This window comes from Lepisma saccharinum, chromosome 28 (assembly GCF_977018435.1).
Source record: "Lepisma saccharinum chromosome 28, izLepSacc3.1, whole genome shotgun sequence".
Lineage (NCBI taxonomy): Eukaryota > Metazoa > Arthropoda > Insecta > Zygentoma > Lepismatidae > Lepisma > Lepisma saccharinum.
The window spans coordinates 22,444,003-22,463,865 of NC_139256.1; the positions used below are offsets into that span (position 1 = coordinate 22,444,003).

Sequence of the window (19,863 nt, forward strand, 5' to 3'; positions counted from 1 at the left end):
GAAATGTATCGAGGACCTTTACATGGCAATCTGGTATTGGAACATCTTCCCAATCAACAACAAAGAGCGGATGGAAGTGTCTCATTCACTCTGTTTTCTTTCAGATAGGCCAAATTTGAACAAACAAAATTCATTTCAAACACAGGAAATTATGAATGTACGTGATAATAAAGACTTAATATCGGAACCACTACAAGTGAATTTTTTATTGGAATGGTTTGAAGAAGAACCTGAATGGACTGTTAGTGATTATGATATTCCGGTTCCATTTATTCATAGAATTGTTTGTCAAATACCTGTAGTTTGTATTATAGATTCAGGAAGTCAGGCAAATGTTCTAAATTTTGATGTTTGGCAACATTAAACTGACGTGGAAGATGTAAAACTCACCGGTTTCTCTGAATCGAAGAAGTGTAAAGTTGTTGGCAGTAAAATTATTAATCTGCAGATAAAGCACGAATATTTTTCCATGGAATTCTTTGTTCTTAAAGAGGTGAATGCCGAGGTCATTTTAGAAGTTCCATTTTTGAGGAAATATAAAGCTGTAATTGATTTTAAAGAAGGGAATGTAAGTTTGCTAAATGATAAAGGAAAGGAAATTTCCTCTGTTTTAGCATGGCAATGTTCTTCTACAGAAGATTCGAAGTATTGTACAAAGTCTAACTTTTGTTCCGAAGATATATTAAATGATAATGAAAGTTATTCATGTAGATTGTTACGTGATACGTCAACTTTGAATGATGATGTAGAATATATGCCAGCTAAGAAGTCCATTTATGAGTCTGTTTTTAGAAATGATAATTTAGACAATTTGCAGAAAGCCGATTTGTTCAAACTTCTGTCGTATTATGACGTACAATTTTCGGATAAACCTAGAAAAGCAATTGTTGAACTTTACAAGATTCAATTAGATACTGTAACACCTATTACAAGCACACCTTATCCCATACCAATATCAAGGAGACAACCTTTAGAAGAAAAGCTTTCCAAGTGGGAGAAATGGGGAATTATTTACAAAGATTTTTCACCATATCTTAACCCTCTACATATAGTGCCAAAGCAAGGAGGTCTTTGGAGACCTGTGATCAATTTTAGGAAACTTAATCAACATGTTATCTCTCCACAAGTTAGAGTAGAAGCAATTAACGAAATGTTACAGAGGTTCCTAGGATGTGTTTATTTTTCTTCAATTGATTTATCATGCGGTTATTTTCAAATACCGTTGACTGAAGATTCATATCCTTACACAGCTTTTTCTTATAGAGGCAGACAATATCCTTTCCGCTATCTTCCGTTTGGAATTCGTTCAGCAGTCTCCGTGTTCCAGGACAGGATGAATAAAATATTCTCCACCGATTGCAGAAATTTTGTTGTTTGTTATTTGGATGATATCCTAATTTTCAGCAAAGATTGGTCTCAACATATGCAACATGTAGAACTAGTTTTACAAAAGATAAAGGGTGTCAATATGTCTATTAAATTTTCCAAATGTAAGTTTGCTTACAAAGAAATCTGCTTCCTTGGACACATAGTGTCCGGTGATAAAATTATGGTTGATCCTGCAAAGAATTCAGCAATTATTAATTTTCCAATTCCAACAAACGCTCCTTGAGAAGGTTCTTAGGATTGGCTAATTGGAGGCGAATGGCACAGCCTTTGTATGATCTGTTGAAAAAGGAATCAAAATGGCAATGAAATGATGTTCATGCTTCAGTTTCTGAAAACCTCCGCAAGTTACTGATATCTCCAAAGGCTTTGTATCAACCAGATTTCACGAAGCCTTTCAATGTCAACACAGACGGTTCGAAGAAAGGAATAGGAGCTGTTCTATGGCAAGACTCAACTGAAAATTCTGAAGAAGGACCACGTATAATTCAATACGCTAGCAGATCTCTTAAAGGCAATGAGTTATCATACAATACTCACGAGATTGAATGCTTAGCAATATTATTTGCTTTTGAAAAATTCTACATTTACATAGCTGTAACTAAGGTGAAATTGTTTACCGATCACCAATCATTATCTTGGCTAGAATCTACTAAAACTTTGAATCCACGATTAAATCGTTGGAGTTTAAAATTACAAATGTTTGATTATAATGTACATCACGTGCCGGAAAAATCTAATGAAGCTTAAGATGCTTTAAGCAGATATCCTGTGGAGTACAGGTTTTCCAACTCCAGCGGAACTATATGTAAATAACATAAGTCTTGATTTTCTTGACGAAGATAGTGTAACATTTTGGCAAGAAAGTCAAAATTCGGATTCTTATTGCAGTGCCATTGTACAAAAGTTACACAATGGGAATTTGTCAAAGAATATAAAAAGGCAATATTCGATTCAAGATAATATATTATTCCTGAAACATTTGAAAGAGTACAAGTGGAAACTTGTAGTACCTATTGTTGTTGTACCCAAAATTCTTCATAAATTACATGACTTACAAGGTCATTTTGGATACTATAAACTATTTAATAAGTGCAGAAGTTTATATTATTGGCCAAAAATGAAAGTTAGTATCAAGCAGTATTTGAACGACTGTTTAACATGTGCAAAAACCAAACAAGCTCACACAAAAATTAGTAAGGATGAATTGCATGTATATTCTACTACTCCACATGATATGTTATCAATAGATAGGGAGAGATATTTATGGTAAATAAAAACTGAGGAGAGCGGTAAATAAAATGTTAGATCAGCGGTATATACCAGCGGTGAAAAAAAAAATGGCACACACTTTTTCATCATGAGAGGAAACAACATACAAAAGAGCTATAAATTGATAAACTACTTCATTTTTATATACTGTACACATACACAAGTACTTAGCTGTCCAACCAAAAATAAAACATCAACACAAAATCACTTCATTTCTAAATTGCATATCTCAAGTGATTTATTCATTGTATGTATTTAAAGGATATCCTTGCTGTCCAACAAATAAAATAATCACTACTGCACATACACAAACACATGTTGAAAATCACATGATGATAAATAAAAATTCATTCACGACTGAACACAAATGACACCATTGTTTCACACGAAGTTTTCGAACTGAGATTATGTGCATGGGAAATCCCAATTTGCAGCATCTTCCTGATGTGATCGAAGATAAAACGTTCTTCAGCTGCAAGTGGTAAAAATACTGGAGCTTGAAGTTGTTAATTATTTCTCGTGACGTTGCCTTCCTTAACGGATATGCCATTAAAGATTTGGACATCATAAGTTCATAAGTTCTATGGACGGGAAGAAGATAACAACAAGGCAGAACTTGTCAAATATTTAATTGTTCTGATGAGAAAAAAGAAGAATTGCTTAAACTAATGTAATTCTTATGAAGTGATGCATAAATAGCTGTAAATTGGAACACTAAGATGACATTTTCAGAACTTTAGTAAAAATAGTATCGTAAATTTGTGAATTTGTTCAATATGTCAAGTGAACTTTCTCATTATCCTAACGAGTGTATATTAAAAGCAGGACTCAAATCTTTTATATTATACAAAAAAAAATGTTATCTTCATCATTTTATTTACCAGGAGAAGGGGAGAGATTGAGACTGTCCTATTCTCAAACTGTCCAAACTGTCATGTTCAAAGCTAATATTATTTATGTTATTGATGTTGTTCTTAACTTATGCATGTTTGTTATTTATATATATATATATATATATATATATATATATTGTTATAATCATCTTATCACGTTGTATAAAATACAAGAAATCAAATTGCTGTAACCATAGCAACGAGAAATAATAAGTACTAAAAATGGTGATGGAAGTAGAGAGATTTTCTGCGCCTGTATTGTATTTATTTTAAACATAACGGTTATCGTTAATTACGCAATTTTATTTGCATTGATAATCGTTCTGCAAGTTTAAGTGCAGCGACGGTTATCAAGGTACCCACTGATTAGAGACAGAATCAAACCTGGATCTCCCATGTAGGAGTCAGATGCCCTACATACTGGACCTCAATGGTTCACAGTAAGCATTTAGGTCATATGACCAAATGATTCTAATATTTTTTTAGAAAGAATAAGTACTAAAAGTTTTACCATAAAAAGAGTAATTTTTCAGGGGACTTAGATAAAAAACTTTAAATGCATGACAATGTATAATCTGTGAAAAGTTTGTAATATTGTCTTTATTGGGACGACTGGCATATGAGGTGAGGAAATATAAAATCGTGGTTCCACTATAATTGCTTTTCATAATACAGTCCATCAATTTCTTTTGTTCTGAGCCTGTGAACCGGACCAGAGCAAGGTTGGAGCCATGGTCGCATACAGGGTGAATAAAAATTATGATTATTATTAAATCATCCTCCTCCATGGTCGTGCAGTCTGTCTAAGACACTGTGCTTTAAACTCTGACTGTGGGATGGCTTGGGTTCGAGTCTGCCCTGCTTAAGTCTCTAAGTGTTAGTCCTGTGTATAGGACCGGTGGCAAACCACCGTTGTGAGGAGATTGGGAAACTACAAGAGAGTAGCGTTACCAGGTCTCGGATATCTCCTGTAACGGCTGAGGGTCCTATGTGCTGACCCCACGGCACCCCATTACCGGTTGAAGATCTCCACACCTGCATGTAGGATTGTGGGAGGGAGACTGACAGTCGGGAGATAGACCAAAGCTCTTCGAGGGCTGTCGAGCATGGGTTATTGTTATTATTAAATCATGCTAAACATACAATTTTTAAGAGTGGTGCTATTTGTTTGTGACGGACTGTACTCTGCCCCCTCCCCCTTCCCCATGCTAAATTTGCCAATGATCCTGAATAAGAATATAAAAATAGTATTGGACCATGGCTAACATAATCAACCAACTTACCAACTCCACTTCAAATGTTAAACATGGTGACATCTTGTTTGTGAGTTTTATCTTGAGTGACTTGGCAGAGTGTCCAACTCTTACAGGATACAAGGTTTTCGCTACCATTTCTGAAAGGAAAAAATAAACTAGCTAGAATTTATTTCATAACTCACAGATAATTAAAAATCACTGAATGAGCAAGAAGTAACTTACAAACGGTGCCCACTCTAGGACCATGATGAAATTCAAGTATAATTCCCGGTCTTCAAGCCAAACTTTCCAAAAAATAAAGGGTACAAGCAGATGTTTTTTCTTTCGATTTCAAACTTACGTATTAATGCCTCTCACAACTCACACACACATACGTATTAACAATATAAATGGTCTGTGTTATTCCAATGTATCAAAAAATTCAAATTCAATTCAGTTAAACGGTGTATATACAGGGTGTATCATAAGTGATAGCGCAAACTGAAACAGTGAAAAGTACACGATACTAGAAGCAAAAAAGTCTCAGTAAACATGGGGTAGCATACGAATCGTTTGCGAGATAATTGCGAATGTATGGTTACAATCCGCCACTGACATGATTGTTTGTACACATCGTACACTTGTCAATTTACAAGCAACATGCCTGTTATGCCTTCCACCGGCCCCCATTGTGGAGTGGTTATCACATCGTGCTACGATGCCAGTGGTCACAGGTTCAAATTCACAATCTGGGCATGGATGTTTGTGAGTGTTCATTCATCAATTTCATCACATCATCATTCATCCCCATCTTCGCAAATTAGCCAAAAGTGGCACAAAAAGCGAAGTAAAATAAAGCAAATGTACCTATCAATCATGGTATGCCTTCCGTCATGTACAGTCACGGACACTTCTGGGTTGGAATGATTCCAATGAAATTTAATGGGAATGTTACAACCCAGAAGTGTCTGTGACTGTACAGGACGTATGGTTTGTTTACAATGTCCCTTTCAGCAGTGTTCAGTTTTAAACAAACAAAGCTCGGAGTGCGCAAGGAGACAAGTTTACGATGTGTATGAACAATCAAGTCAGTGGTGGATCGTAAACATACATTCGCAATTATCTCGCAAACGAATTGTTTCCGACCCCATGTTCACCGAGACTTTTTTGCTTCTACTATCGTGTACTTTTCACCGTTTCAGTTTGCACTATCACTTATGATACACCCTGTATATTTAAAATATTTAATTTAAGGTGCAGAGTCTACATTTGTCATTTTCACATACTCACTCAGACAGACACTTGATTCGGTCAAAAGAGATAAATTATATAATATATTAGTAGAGTTTGGAATACCTAAGAAGCTTGTTAGTATGATAAAAATATGCACCAGTGAAACAGAAAGTAAAATTCATGTGGGTATTAATATGTCTGACAAATTTACAATTCATGATGGATCAAAACAAGGAGATGCATTATTTCCATTGCTCTTTAATTTTGCCTTAGAATATGCTGTTAGGAAGGTAAAAGAAACTAAAGAAGGACTAAAATTAAATGGTGTGACTCAGTTGTTAGCATATGCAGATGATGTAGACTTACTGGGGGATGATGTGAATACAATTAAGAATAATGCTAAAATATTTTTCAAAACTGCTAAAGAGATAGGTTTGGAAGTTAACAAAGATAAAACTAAATATATGCTTACAGTAGGCTTAATTCAGGAAATGCATGTTACTTCTCTCTTCATAAACTTTTGTCTTCTCGTTTAATATCTAAGAAACTAAAAGTTAAAATATACAAAACAGTAATTTTGCCTGTAGTATTATAGGATGTGAAACTTGGTCCCTTACATTGAAAGAGGAACATAAATTGAGAGTATTTGAAAATAAGATCCTTAGGAAAATATTTGGACCTGAAAGCGATGAGGAGACAGGTGAGTGGAGAAGGTTACATAATTTAGAACTACATAATTTGTATTCATGTCCAGACATTATTAGAATAATTAAATCAAGAAGACTTAGGTGGGCAGGCCATGTGGCACGAATGGGAGAGGAAAGAGGAGTTTACAGGATTCTTGTTGGGAAACCTTATGGTAAGAGACCTGTAGGAAGGCCAAGACGAAGATGGAGGGACAACGTTGAGATGGACCAAGTCATCGGTAGGGATGGAAAAGAGTATATAGAACTTGCTCAAGATAGGGAAAGATGGAAGGCCTGTGTTGCTGCAGCCATGAACCTTCGGGTTTAAGAAGGCTAGAGAGTTAGTTAGTTAGTTCACTCGAAATACTTTTACAAATACAAGTCATAAACGTTACAGCATACACTAATCTACGGAAAATTGTTAATTGTATAAGAATTTCAAACTCAAATTTAACTAACCGTCTTCAAGATATTTTATCTTGCAATAATCTTTCATGTGTTAGATAGAAGTAAACAGGTTGAGAGAATTCTGTTTTATTATCCACGCAGTTTTCTCTTCCCTCATCGATAAAAATAAATGCTAAACTGTGAAAAGCTCACCTCAGGGCATTTATAGATATGTATAAATTCGATGGGATTTGCAATAATACAGAATTTACGCAGAATTCATGCATAATTCCCGGATGCAATAATTCACGTAGAATTCCCAGAATTCCTTGTGAGTAGCCACCCTGTTATGTTGTGCAGCGGCACATCCATAGATAACTTAACACTAGTTACAGTACATCCCATACATAATAACAGACAAACCTGGCGTGAACTCCAAATAAATTTCATTGTGAGTGTCGCACACTCCCACCATATTGTACTCATCAAAGAAATGGCTCTGCTCCAGAACACACCACACTAACAGACCTCCTGTAACTGCTCTTTCGTCTTCAATCACAAAGAACAGCTTGTCTGGCGATATCCTCAGAACACATGTTTTGGAAAGTTTAGCCAAAGTGCCCATGACATCTGGATAATATAAAAAGTAATGTTACTGCAATTTGTAAGAAAGAAAAGGAAAAATGTTCACATGCAAAACTTGCAAAATATTATTCAATACCTCAATTTTTACTCATGACTAGATGCATGTATATTTCATTTTTGACGGAAACACGAAATGTGAAATAACACACCACAATGTTCATTTTCAATATTTTTTAGGGATGGGACCGATTAATCGGTACTCTATCGGTATCGGCCGATATAGGCATATCGGTGTATCGGTAAAATTACTGATTATTTTACTGATCCGATATATCGATTATTATCTGATAATTTAGTGCAAAATTCTGCCATTTTGTTGTAATTTTTATGGATAATCTCCATGCCCTACTTTCTAAAAAAGTAAATGTCTAAATATGCAATTTATCTTGCACTGCAGACACCTTGAAACACACATTTATTAAAGAGGTCAGTGAACCTTTCAGGTTCTTCAAGGACCATTTCTAATTTTATATTGGATCAGTAGAATATCGGTTATCGGTATCAGTAAATTTTAGATTGGTATTTTATCGGTATCGGCCAAAATTTCATATCAACCCATCCCTAATATTTTTGAAAGGTGTGGAGTGCATTGTTCTACCATGCTTTGTCACGAAATGAACTGCAAAATGTGAAATATACTTTTCAACACAAAAATTTAGAGTTTATTAGTCATGCGATACTTTCTGAATTACCGTGTGAGTCATGTAAATCATGATGTGATGCAGTAAATAAATTTTACTGTTTATTATTGTCAACTTTAAAAAAAAATGTTTGGAATCATGGGCAGTACTCAAAGTGCTATCATGCCAGTTAAGAAAATATTCATAAAGCATTCCGCCAGCTAGGATATTTTGAATAGGTATCCCCCAACCATTTGCAACTGTCTCCATGTAGATCGATACAAGCATGCCCCCACCTATTAGAAGAAAAAAGAAGAAGCAAGTCACTGCTTGGAGAAAATCTGAAATATTTGTTCACAGAAGAAAAATGGATGGGGTTAACACTTTGCTTCTTTGCAAACGCCTGAAGTTCAGGGTCAGGAAACACCACTGTACAGAGCACATTTAGACATCCCCCACCATGGTGTAAGATGAGATCATAAGTGGATCCTTTTTGTGTCATATGCTTATTAATTAATTTAATTAGACTGGCCAGACTTTAGTTTCATGCATTTTGGTGATGTTATTGGCTTTATATTAATGTGTATACAACTTTCATGAATATCTATGTATTGCTGTATGTTTGAATTCTTGGCCGTTGGGGTAGGTGGGTGTATCGTTGGACAGCCGACGAGCGGAAGTTTCCTGTAACAGGTTAGGTCATTAGCGGGACCTATAAATAGGAAGGGAACAGAGCAGTGGACCTCAGCTGTTTGGCACAGTACGTACGGAGAGGTAAAGAGGTGTCTTTCTCTATGGGACAGATGGGAAAATTTTCTTGATACTATGAATTTGGCAGGGACTCATAACTAACTTTCTTCCTTGTAGTACGTAATACACACACTTGCTGTCTTTCACACTTCAACAGTTTATTTCATGTGGGAAATCGGGTGGGCACGCACACATACCTTCGGCCACCTTTTTTGGTACTGAAGGGTTATTTTATTTTACTCGTAAAGCCAGTGGCTACATGAGTCTACACACTCTCTTCGGAACAGGGGGACAGGGTATGCTGAGATGGGGATTTTGCAAATAACGACCAAGTTCTAACTTCTGTAAGTAATATAATATGAATAAACCTGCAAATATCAAAGGGGAAATGGGAGTTACATTATGATTTGAAGCGATACCTATCTATTGCCAGTAGTTACTGATATATTTCGACAGAACTTTAGATACTATATATTTTTTGAACCTAAGGACAAGGTTTTAAAATGTATGGGTGTGTATGTCGAAGGTGCGAGGTGTGAAGCACCTAAAAAACGCAATCTACATCTATACAATGGTGGATTGATCTAAATTGCAATTTAAATAAATACTTTATGGAATAATATACGTACGTGAGGATTTTGCAGATATCAGAATCACTTTTAGTGAAAATACATTAATCTCGTAAACATTTAATGGTGTTTATTAGACTCTAAGAAAGCAAACAAAATAGATGTACTGATGGGTGAAGGGCATACGAAAAGAAATGTAATATGTAAACTGAAAGTACACTTACATTTCTCATTATTTAAAATTTAATAATTTTTATAGGCAAAAATATCAAACTTTATGTGTAGAAAATTATAAAAAATATTAATCATGTTAAACCTTAAATAGTGTCAATATCATTAAACTGTAAATAAACATGGCAGCTGATATTTTGCAAACTATCATTAAAAAAATGCCAAAATTCAGCTACAAAGAATATAAAGAATATTTTAAATTACAATTATAGGGTACACCCAGAATGTTTTATTTTCACTTGAAGAAAAGTTACCCAAATTATTCTAATTTCATTAGCATAACACACTCAACAAACATTTCTACAGTAGGTTCATATATACAGTATCAGAAACAGAAAAATGTAAATTTACACATAATTTTTATGTGCCTTAATCAAACTGTTCAAATATTTTACACACACATTTTCTAGAAAAAGCCATTCTTTAAAAACACATCTATATGTATGGTACCAAAAACAACACAAACAATTTTAAGCATGTTTCTAAAAAGAATCAAAAAAATTGAATGAAATATAAAAAATCAGATTTAAATCGAAAAAATCATCAAAAATGACTCACTGGACCCCTCATAAATTACATTGAATTTTTTTTTAACAGACAGATTTCAATGTTGATATAAAATTAAGTCCAGCATTAGGAAAGCACAAATAACTTATATTTGACCCCAAAGTATGGCCCACGTAAGTTAAAACCTGCAATTTTGTAGTACTTGTTAGTATAAACTGTTTGTATGCACACTAAAATAGTGAAAGAACACATCGAAAATAACTACCAGTATCAAACTTAGCTATCCTAACCTAACTACGTAAAATTATAGCTGCTGTTGTGGAAAGTTGTTTTGGGTGCTATTCCCACAATAACACATTTCCATGAGCAAAAATCAACTGAAAACGTTCATAAACAACAAAATCTTAATAAATCATGCAAAATATTTCACTATCTCCAGGGGGTACAGAGGGTCAAGGGTATCAATACATATCACGTATACATAATTGCCTATAAGCACATAAGATAGACACATGTGCAAATACATGTGTAAAATTCAATCATGATAATATTTAAATTGAGATTTGGTCATAGTTCGCTTTATTTGCAGATGGGCTAATTGGGACTGGTCCTACAGTGTCAAATAGGATCTGAACCACTTGTGGCCCCACCAGGTATCGAACCTGAGACCCCTTGATTACAAGGAGATGACGCCATCTCAGAGAAATTATATTACATTTCTACTTTTTTTAAAAATATTCACGTTACTTGCATCCATACAATATGTACATGAATTACCAATGCTAATGTACAAATCACAAATATGAGACCACCCCAGAAGAAAGCCCAGCACAATTTTGTTATGTCTATGTACTTCTCTGCTACTCAATCTCTTATTTGCACAATATATACAGCATGTAACAAAAGTCCAGGAACACTTTAAAATAATTATTGTAGCCAAAGGAATAGCATTACAAAGTGACAAAAGTAATCATTTCAAAGAGTAAAGTTGCAAGTTTTTTCTCATTGCAGGTGTTACATGTAGTTCCATATATCATCGCTAGGTGGTGTCATAATCAAGATGGCACTTTGTGGAGCTGAGAAGGCTTTCTGTGTGCTAGAATTTGACAAAACAAAGAGTGCAACGGATGTCCAACAAAAATTTACTTTTGTCACTTTGTAATGCTATTCCTTTGGCTACAATAATTATTTTAAAGTGTTCCCGGACTTTTGTTACATGCTGTATATAAAACTAGACATGCTGCCATAATCTGACATGCAGTGTGTTTGTACTATACCTTTGGTTGGTTTTCTACAGTAGGTCTTATAAAACTGTGGATTATGTTTATCCCCTAAATTGTGTGAACTAAACACAAAGAAATTGTTATTAACCTTTCCAATCATTCTTTCCCCTCACAGGAACTTACATATACATGTACTGCATACCAGTACAATAAATTTTTGGAAAGTCCTTTTACTTACTTAAAAACTGTCTCATGCACATTACTTCTGTCATTTTCCCTCTGAACTTCATTCTGGCTATTCACCTGGAAATAAAAAAAACTACATTAGGATTACTTAACCATATAATTTCATGTCTGTATTGTCAATTGAAATGACAATATATATTGGGCCTACCCCATGGCGCAGTGGTTGCGTCTTTGCCTTGTAATCAAGGGGTCCCGGGTTCAATACCCGGTGGAGGCACAAGTGGTTCGGATCCCACTTTAAACTGTAGGTCCAGTCCCGATTAGCCATACTGTGCATAAAGTAGACTTAAAACACCAACTCAAACAAATGACAATATTATGTGTGAGAGAAAAAGGCTTAGGTAATAAGGAAAGTTTTTGCTTCATAGCGATTTCATCAAGTTACGAATGCAATTTTAACGTGGTTCATATTGCGGAATTTTAGCAATTATTTAGCTTATAAGCTTTCGTAGTTTGGTTAGGCAGGCAAGGTTTGGTTCTCTTAGCATTAAAATGGAGTCCCTAAATGCATTCTACTAAGGATCCGATTTATAATTTCCACTAGTCTACGATACTGACAGTCGCTTGTCAATGGAAAGTACATTGTCCATGGGAAGCATGCATGCCTTGCGTAAGGCAAATTTTAAGTTGTTCTTCTTAAACATAAATAACTTGAAATCCAAACAGTGCTCATTACTTTAAGGAAGGTTCAAATTTCGTGACAATGATTGCCAAAATTCTACGAAAATTAGTCTTCCTGCTAGGAGAATTTGAAAAAAAATCATAAAACAATTGGAACAGTTACCTAAAAGAATTTGAAAGTAAGAATTTTGGAGAAACTAATGCGTTTATTTGGGAGAAGTTACTTCATGACAAGTAGGTTGTGCAAGTGACCACCCTTGTAATTTGACATTGTTTGAAGCATCATTTTGCATTAGAAAATGCATGCACATGTTGGAAACCAAACAAGCCTAACCTATCAAAATGATGAGGAGAAACTGTAGTATTATAATGGTAAGAGCACCAAACGTAACACACCCAAAACCTAGGAATAATAATGAACTTCATGTATGTAACACAGTGGCATATTCTGAAAATTTGACCTGGTTTACCGCAAGAATTATTTACTGTATATATTTATTACATAATAATTATATATAAGGTAAAAATTTACTATCATTCGGACACCTCTAATTTTTTTGCTTCGTCAATTTTTGACATTCGTACTTACGTATCTGCTTCGCGGAACATTCCTGAAGGTGTATCAACGTTGTTTTGATGAAATTTGAACTATGTTTCCTAACCTAACAGAACTAACCTAACCACGTGCCAATGGTTCGTGGGGCTAGCGCCAATGGTTCGTGGGGCTTTCGCAATTATTTCCAATATCTAGATCCTGATACTAGCACAACACCAAATTTTAACTATGTTTCCTAACCTAACAGAACTAACATATCCACGCACCAATGGTTCGTGGGGCTAGCTATTGTCCGTCGGAGAATTAATTTTCAATGAACAACATGAATTTCAGCTATGAAACATTCCCACATCACACAAAACACCTTCCCGATGTTCGACAATGCTACAGGAACTTATTACGGTAAATAGTTTCTTCTGTAAAAATAAATAAATGTGTCCGAAGGATAGTAAACAAGTACCATACATAATAGTAATAAAATACCACTGCAGGCACGCAAGTAAAACAAAAACAGAAGTCTGACAACTTTTTATTTTCTGGGAATTCCTTATATATGGAAAAGTTGGTTTACCGAAATAACACAGGAGAATGCACCCCTGATGTAACATGGATGAATGTGTCAAAAAATCAATACCAAAAGAAGAGCTTGACACTCTTCGCGGGGTCCGAAAGCATCTCACGGTGAAATTTAGACATTAAAATAAATTTCTACCTTGTGTAATGACAAGCCTAGGTTAGTGAAGTCATGGACAAACATGCCTGAAGTGTGTAAACACATGTTAACATTTGAATGTTGTTTCAAAATTGCAATTCTTATCCATATCAGTAAATATGCGATATCACCCGAACGGATTTCTTCAAATTTACAGGAGAAACTACACACTGAAATCAGTTTCTGTAGCATTGTCGAAGTTCTTCGAGCTATACTCTTTCACGGAAACTGAAAACTCACCATAGAATGCTGAGGAACAAGAAATATTCACTTTCTATGTAAGGAACTTGCATTTTCTGTAAAGCGACAACATTATGCCATTGTTTCCATTATGTACCTGCAGATGGCGCGAGCGTCGAAAGTCACGCGGTCTGGCCAGTGTTTCCAAACGTGCCTTTTTTTTTTTAACTATGATTACCTAACCTAACGTTGCCGGAAATGGTCCGTGGGGCTATCATGAATAATTTTTGGGGCTATCCGTCAATGATTTGTGATGACATAATGAACATGAAAGTAGGTATTTTTTCGGTGAAGAAGGTTGAAACACTGCATACCCACTCCAAATCGACAATACACAAGCACAACATGCGATGATGCACGCCATATTGTCTGTTACCCGAGCAGAACAAGGAAGACAAATAATGACTCGTAATATGAAAAGCTTACACTATTTTATGGCAAAAGGCATAACTTCACCTCAAAGAATCTTCCGAAATGCAGAATAGTTAAGTATCAATGCTAAAATAAAATTAACGAAATAACGAGAGAGGTGTTCGGGTGATATCGCATAATTACCTTCATATCAATCTAAACTATGCAACCATCTTTCTTACATGTACGTTAGACGCAAATGCATCTAAGCTAGTTCTCAATTTCACCTATCTTTTGCGTTCTACATATAAAATGAAGCTTGTTAATCTTGCCTACAATCTTTTTTGTAATGTCTTGTTTTAACATGTTCTAATTTCAACCTGTGTACACTGAGTTCTTTACTGTCCTGAACAACTATATTTTAGTTATGTCGACATCAAGCTGCCTCATAACATAAAGCTTCCAACTCTAAAATATAAACAAATACAAACAATAACAAATTACTTCACAGAGGACACTTTCTACAGTCTTGCAGAATTCATGCAAGATAACAATGTAACTTAGAACAGATATGCTCAATTTGCATACACTTCACATGCAATTTACTTATTTGTTCATCCTCCAGACATAAGAGCATCAAAAAGCATTTCTACACTACAACATAACAGAGATATGTTTAGAACTTGGCTAAAAAAAACCTCCCAACTATGCTATCAAGGGAAGAAATCGTATATGCTATAAAGTTAATTGTAAACCACTTTCAGTTAGTATAATGCAAGGGTAACAGTTTCATACATCAGAGACAAATTTCTTCAATTTTACACAAGAAACTATGGTAAATATGCAACATAGCCCGAACGGATTTCTTCAAATTTACAGAAGAAACTACTTACTGAAATCAGTTTCTGTAGCATTGTCGAAGTTCTTCGAGGTATTTTCTTTCACGGAAACTGAAAACTTCACCATAGAATGCTGCAGAACAAGAAATAATAACTTTTTATGTAAGGATCTTGCATTTTCTGTAAAGTGACAACATTTTGCCATTGTTTCCATTATGTACCTGCAGATGGCGCAAGCATCGAAAGTCACATGGTCTCGCCAGTGTTTCCAAATGTGCCCTTTTTTAAGAGATTTTTTTTTAACTATGCTTACCTAACCTAACCCAACCTTGCCAGAAATGGTCCGTGGGATTATCGTGAATGGTTTTTGGGGCTACCGTGAATGGTTTGTGGGGCTATCGTGAATGGTTTTTTGGGGCTATCCATGAAGTTTGTGATGACATAATGAACACGAAAGTAGGTATTTTTCGGTTAAGAAGGTTGAAACACTGCATACCCACTCCAAATCGACAAAACACAAGCACGACGATCCATGATGAGTGCACGCCATATTGTCTGTTACCCAAGCAGAACAAGGAAGACAAATAATGACTCGTAATATGAAAAGTTGACACTATTTTATGGAAAAAGGCATAACTTCACCTCAAAGAATCTTCCGCAATGCAGAATAGGTAAGTATCAATGCTAAAATGAACGAAATAAACGAGTGAGAGGTGTTCAGGCTATATCGCATAATTACCGAAACTACTTACGGAAATGAGTTTCTCCAAGGTTTACAACGTTTGTCGAGGTATTTTCTTTCATCATGGAATATATTTGACCGGGAAACCATGTATTTTTCAAGAGAAACATCTCACCATCGCACAACTGCCATTGCTTTCATTTGCTTGCCCTACGACAACCGGATGCTGCGTACGTTTGATGACGTAAGCCGCTGTCAGTGTTTCAAACCCCCCTTTTTTACTATGCTTGCCTAACGTAACCAAACTAACCTAACCTTATCGCAAATGGTTCGTGGGGCTATCGGTCAGCTACCGTGCATAATGGTTTGTGGGGCTATCCGTCAGCTACCTGTACATAATGTATAATTTCCACCAGTGACGAACACGATAGTAGGTATTTTTCGGTGAAGAAGGTTGAAACACTGCATGCCCACAACGTGAGTCAAGATGTGCCCGCCATATTGTGTGTTCCGGAAGCAAAGAAAGGAATAATAAAATAAGCACTCAGAATGTGAAAAATTGAGTTTGTTTTCATGTAAAAAGCATAATGGCACCTTGAACTATGTTCCGAAATACACAATTGGTAAATACGAACCATGCAAAACACAAAATATCCGATTTTAATGTGTCTCCGATCTATGAAACTGGTACCTAATGCAAGTATCTGAACATTTTTTTTATTTTCCTTTAGTATTATTTACGTTTTAAGTACTAAAAGAGACAGATAGCACTCATAAAAGACGTGCACGACAGTCTCCATGCATGTGTAATGCCAACGTACATAACATTATTTTTTTGTTTTAACGATGTAATACAGTGATATTAAACTACATACTAACTATTCTGTTCCTTGACAATTTCCATGCCCTTTAATCAAGGATGTATGGAATAAAATAAATAAATGTCACACACGTTTCCCTTAAACTAACATAGCTCACTTTACGTTGAATGCCACTCGCTTGAGTTTGTGTAGAAATTTCAGCGTACACATTTCTACATATTACATGTCGTGAGTTTGTCTTTGTACCTTTGTCTTTACTTACTTTTTTACTGTACAAGCATCAACAACGAAACATCGAAAAGTATTTATCAATTTATTACAATGTTCAAGTCACAATATTTATATATTTTCCTCTACCGTGACACCGACATGTCAGCTTTCAAAAACAAAAACAGTCGAACATCTGAGTGCGTTCTTCAGTTCTGATTGGTCATTGGTACAAGACTCTCACGGCAGCCTGGGCTCCTCTGTCTGCGCATCCGCTAGCGTCAGCTGTTGAGTGGGAGGTTCGATTGAGAGCTTCGCGTACGTGTTTTCCTGCGCGCGAATTCTGTTGTCTCTCATAAAGGAAATGTGTTTTTTTTTGTGCTTATACTCTGTATCTGTCTTCTGTAGGAAGGAACTTTAGTATGTGTGAATTTTCTTTGACTGTGCGTGCGTGAGTGTTTTCTCTTATCATTTTGTCTAGGTAATACAAGAATACCACCTCAGTTAATCTGCCATTTCTGTAATAAAATATTTAAAAAGAGTTTCATTTTTCCAATATTCATCCCGAGCACGACTTGCAAGAGCTTCCATTGTTAGAAAGCAAAACATTCAAATGTCCTGTGTGCCACCTTAATTCTCGTGATCACCATAGCTTTGGGGATCATATTTCCGAAGCCCATGATATCACTCTGAAAACTGAAACAAAGGAATTTACTACGCTTTCTGACTTCTACAGCTGGAAGAGAGCAGTGGAAGATCGCGACAATACTTTGTTTGTTAAGTCCAGAGGAGAAACAAAATTAGCTTTTAATTCACGGTTAGTTACTTTCCAGTGTCATCGGTCTGGATTCTACACTCCGAAAGTTCCACCTGATAGTAGAAAATACAGGGTTCCTCAAAAATTGATGCCTACTGTCCTGCGAGGATTAAGATAATTTCACGTGAAGATGGGCAGGTACTTGTGAAATACTGCGCAACACATGTAGGCCACAAAAATGAGTTAGCTCACATATATTTAAATTTAGATGAACGAAAAGAAATTGCCACGAAAATTGCAATGAAAGTGCCATATGACGTCATTTTAGCAAATGTGCGGTCTTCCGTGAGCAAAGACGAACTGAACCGAAAACACCTGACAACAAAACATGATTTGTATAATATTGAGAGAGATTTTTCTTTGAATAGTGAAGCAGTTAGGCATTCCAATGATGCAGTCAGCGTGGAAGCTTTGGTTGAAACAGAAACTACTCGAATATCCACAACTGCAAGAAAAAGATTTCATTCTTGCAATAATGACAGAGGCACAAGAAGAAATACTTAGGAAGTTTGGATCAGATGTCATATGTGCCGACAGCACTCATGGAATGAATGCTTATGGCTTCGAAATGACAACGTTGCTTGTTCTTGACAACCCAAGGCAAGGCTTCCCTTGTGCCTTTTTCATATCAAATAAAATGGATTCCGCAAGCCTGAGGATTTTTTTGAAGCTGTGAAACAAAAAGTCGACACATAAGCTGCAATGTGTTTATGTCGGATATGGCAGACACTTTTTATAACGCATGGCGAGACATATTGGGCGAACCGAAGAAACGCTTGTATTGTACTTGGCATGTGCTTAGAGCCTGGCAAAAAAATCTCTCCAAAATTAAAGATTCAGAAAAACAGAAAGAGACATACGATTTGTTAAGGACCCTTTTACAGGAAACAGATGAAACTGCATTTCAGCTTATGTTAGATACTTTTGTGCAACAACTTACTGAGGACGAAGCCACGAAATTTTTTTCATTTTATTTCCAACAAAACTACACAAAGTGCTGCAATATTTGGGCTTACTGTTACAGAATAAATGCTGGAATCAACACAAACATGCATCTGGAATCTATGCACAGAACACTGAAACATATCTTTTTGAAAGAAAAACCGTCTACCTAGACAGTGTGTGAAATTGTAAATAATGTGTTATACTCTCTATATGTTTTTTATCATAAAATACCTGGACATTGTACATGATTATAATAACATTTTATAGATACGAGTATGAAAATTAGTAAACTTGTATAGACATCTGTTTTATACTCTATATATTTTTAATCATAAAATACCGGGACATTGTACATAATTCGGCACGGAATACCGAAGGTCCGAGGTTCGAATCCTGGTCAGGTCACATTTTCCGAAAAAAATCTTCATCGAATAATAATTATAAAATTGTCTAGATACGAGAGTGAAAACAGTGAACTTGTGTGTATAGACGTCTAGATTTTTCTTAAATCGTGAGGATAATATCACAAACCTTTCAACTTCAACTTAACCGTATGTTGGAAGCAGTGGTTCACTTGAAAGTTTACTTATGAACAGTTGGACCCCACATTGAATGATAAGGCAACATTCACAGGTACGTGTTTTAATTTGTTATTACAATGTAAGAATATGAAGTGTGATTTTATGTGCATGATTTCATCAACAGTGGGCATATTTTCCCGATAAGTAAAGTGGAAACGTTATATTCTTTGTTCCACGTTCAAAACGACGCTTACTCCGCCCACCCCCGAAACAAAAATCCTTCGTGCGAATGAAAATGTTATATGTTTTGTTCCACGTTCACAACGACGCTCAAGCCCGACCCTGTGGACGAGTGGTTAGCACATCGCGCTGCGATGGGTCCCGGGTTCGAATCCCGGTCGGGCTTGGTTGTTTGTTAATGTCAATTCATCAATTTCATCATTTCATCATTCATCCCCATCTTCGCAAATTAGCCAAGAGGCACAAAACGCGAAGTAAAATAAACTAAATCAAATCAAATCAAAAAACAACGACGCTCAACTTCGCCCGTCCACTACAAAAAACCTTCGTGCGCATGCGTCACCGCAAGCTAGCGCAGGAGGTGGGGGAGCCCAGGCTGCCGTGAGAGTCTCGTGTCATTGGTGTGCCCAGATGGTGACGAGTCTTGA

At 35.8% G+C, this 19,863-nt stretch overlaps 1 protein-coding gene across 1 annotated transcript in view; it reads right to left on the reverse strand.

The window, feature by feature from the left end:
• Hus1-like (Hus1-like checkpoint clamp component) overlaps window positions 1-17,100 on the reverse strand; it is a 44,355-nt gene extending 27,255 nt beyond the window's left edge. Inside the window, exons 1-4 of the mRNA XM_083113673.1 lie at window positions 16,968-17,100; window positions 11,876-11,940; window positions 7,516-7,722; window positions 4,835-4,944 (exon numbers count right to left, since the gene is read on the reverse strand). Of these exons, the coding sequence (XP_082969799.1) occupies window positions 4,835-4,944; window positions 7,516-7,722; window positions 11,876-11,927 (369 nt within the window). The 5' untranslated portion in view covers window positions 11,928-11,940; window positions 16,968-17,100. The remainder of the gene's footprint in view (window positions 1-4,834; window positions 4,945-7,515; window positions 7,723-11,875; window positions 11,941-16,967) is intronic.
• Window positions 17,101-19,863: the final 2,763 nt, after the last annotated feature.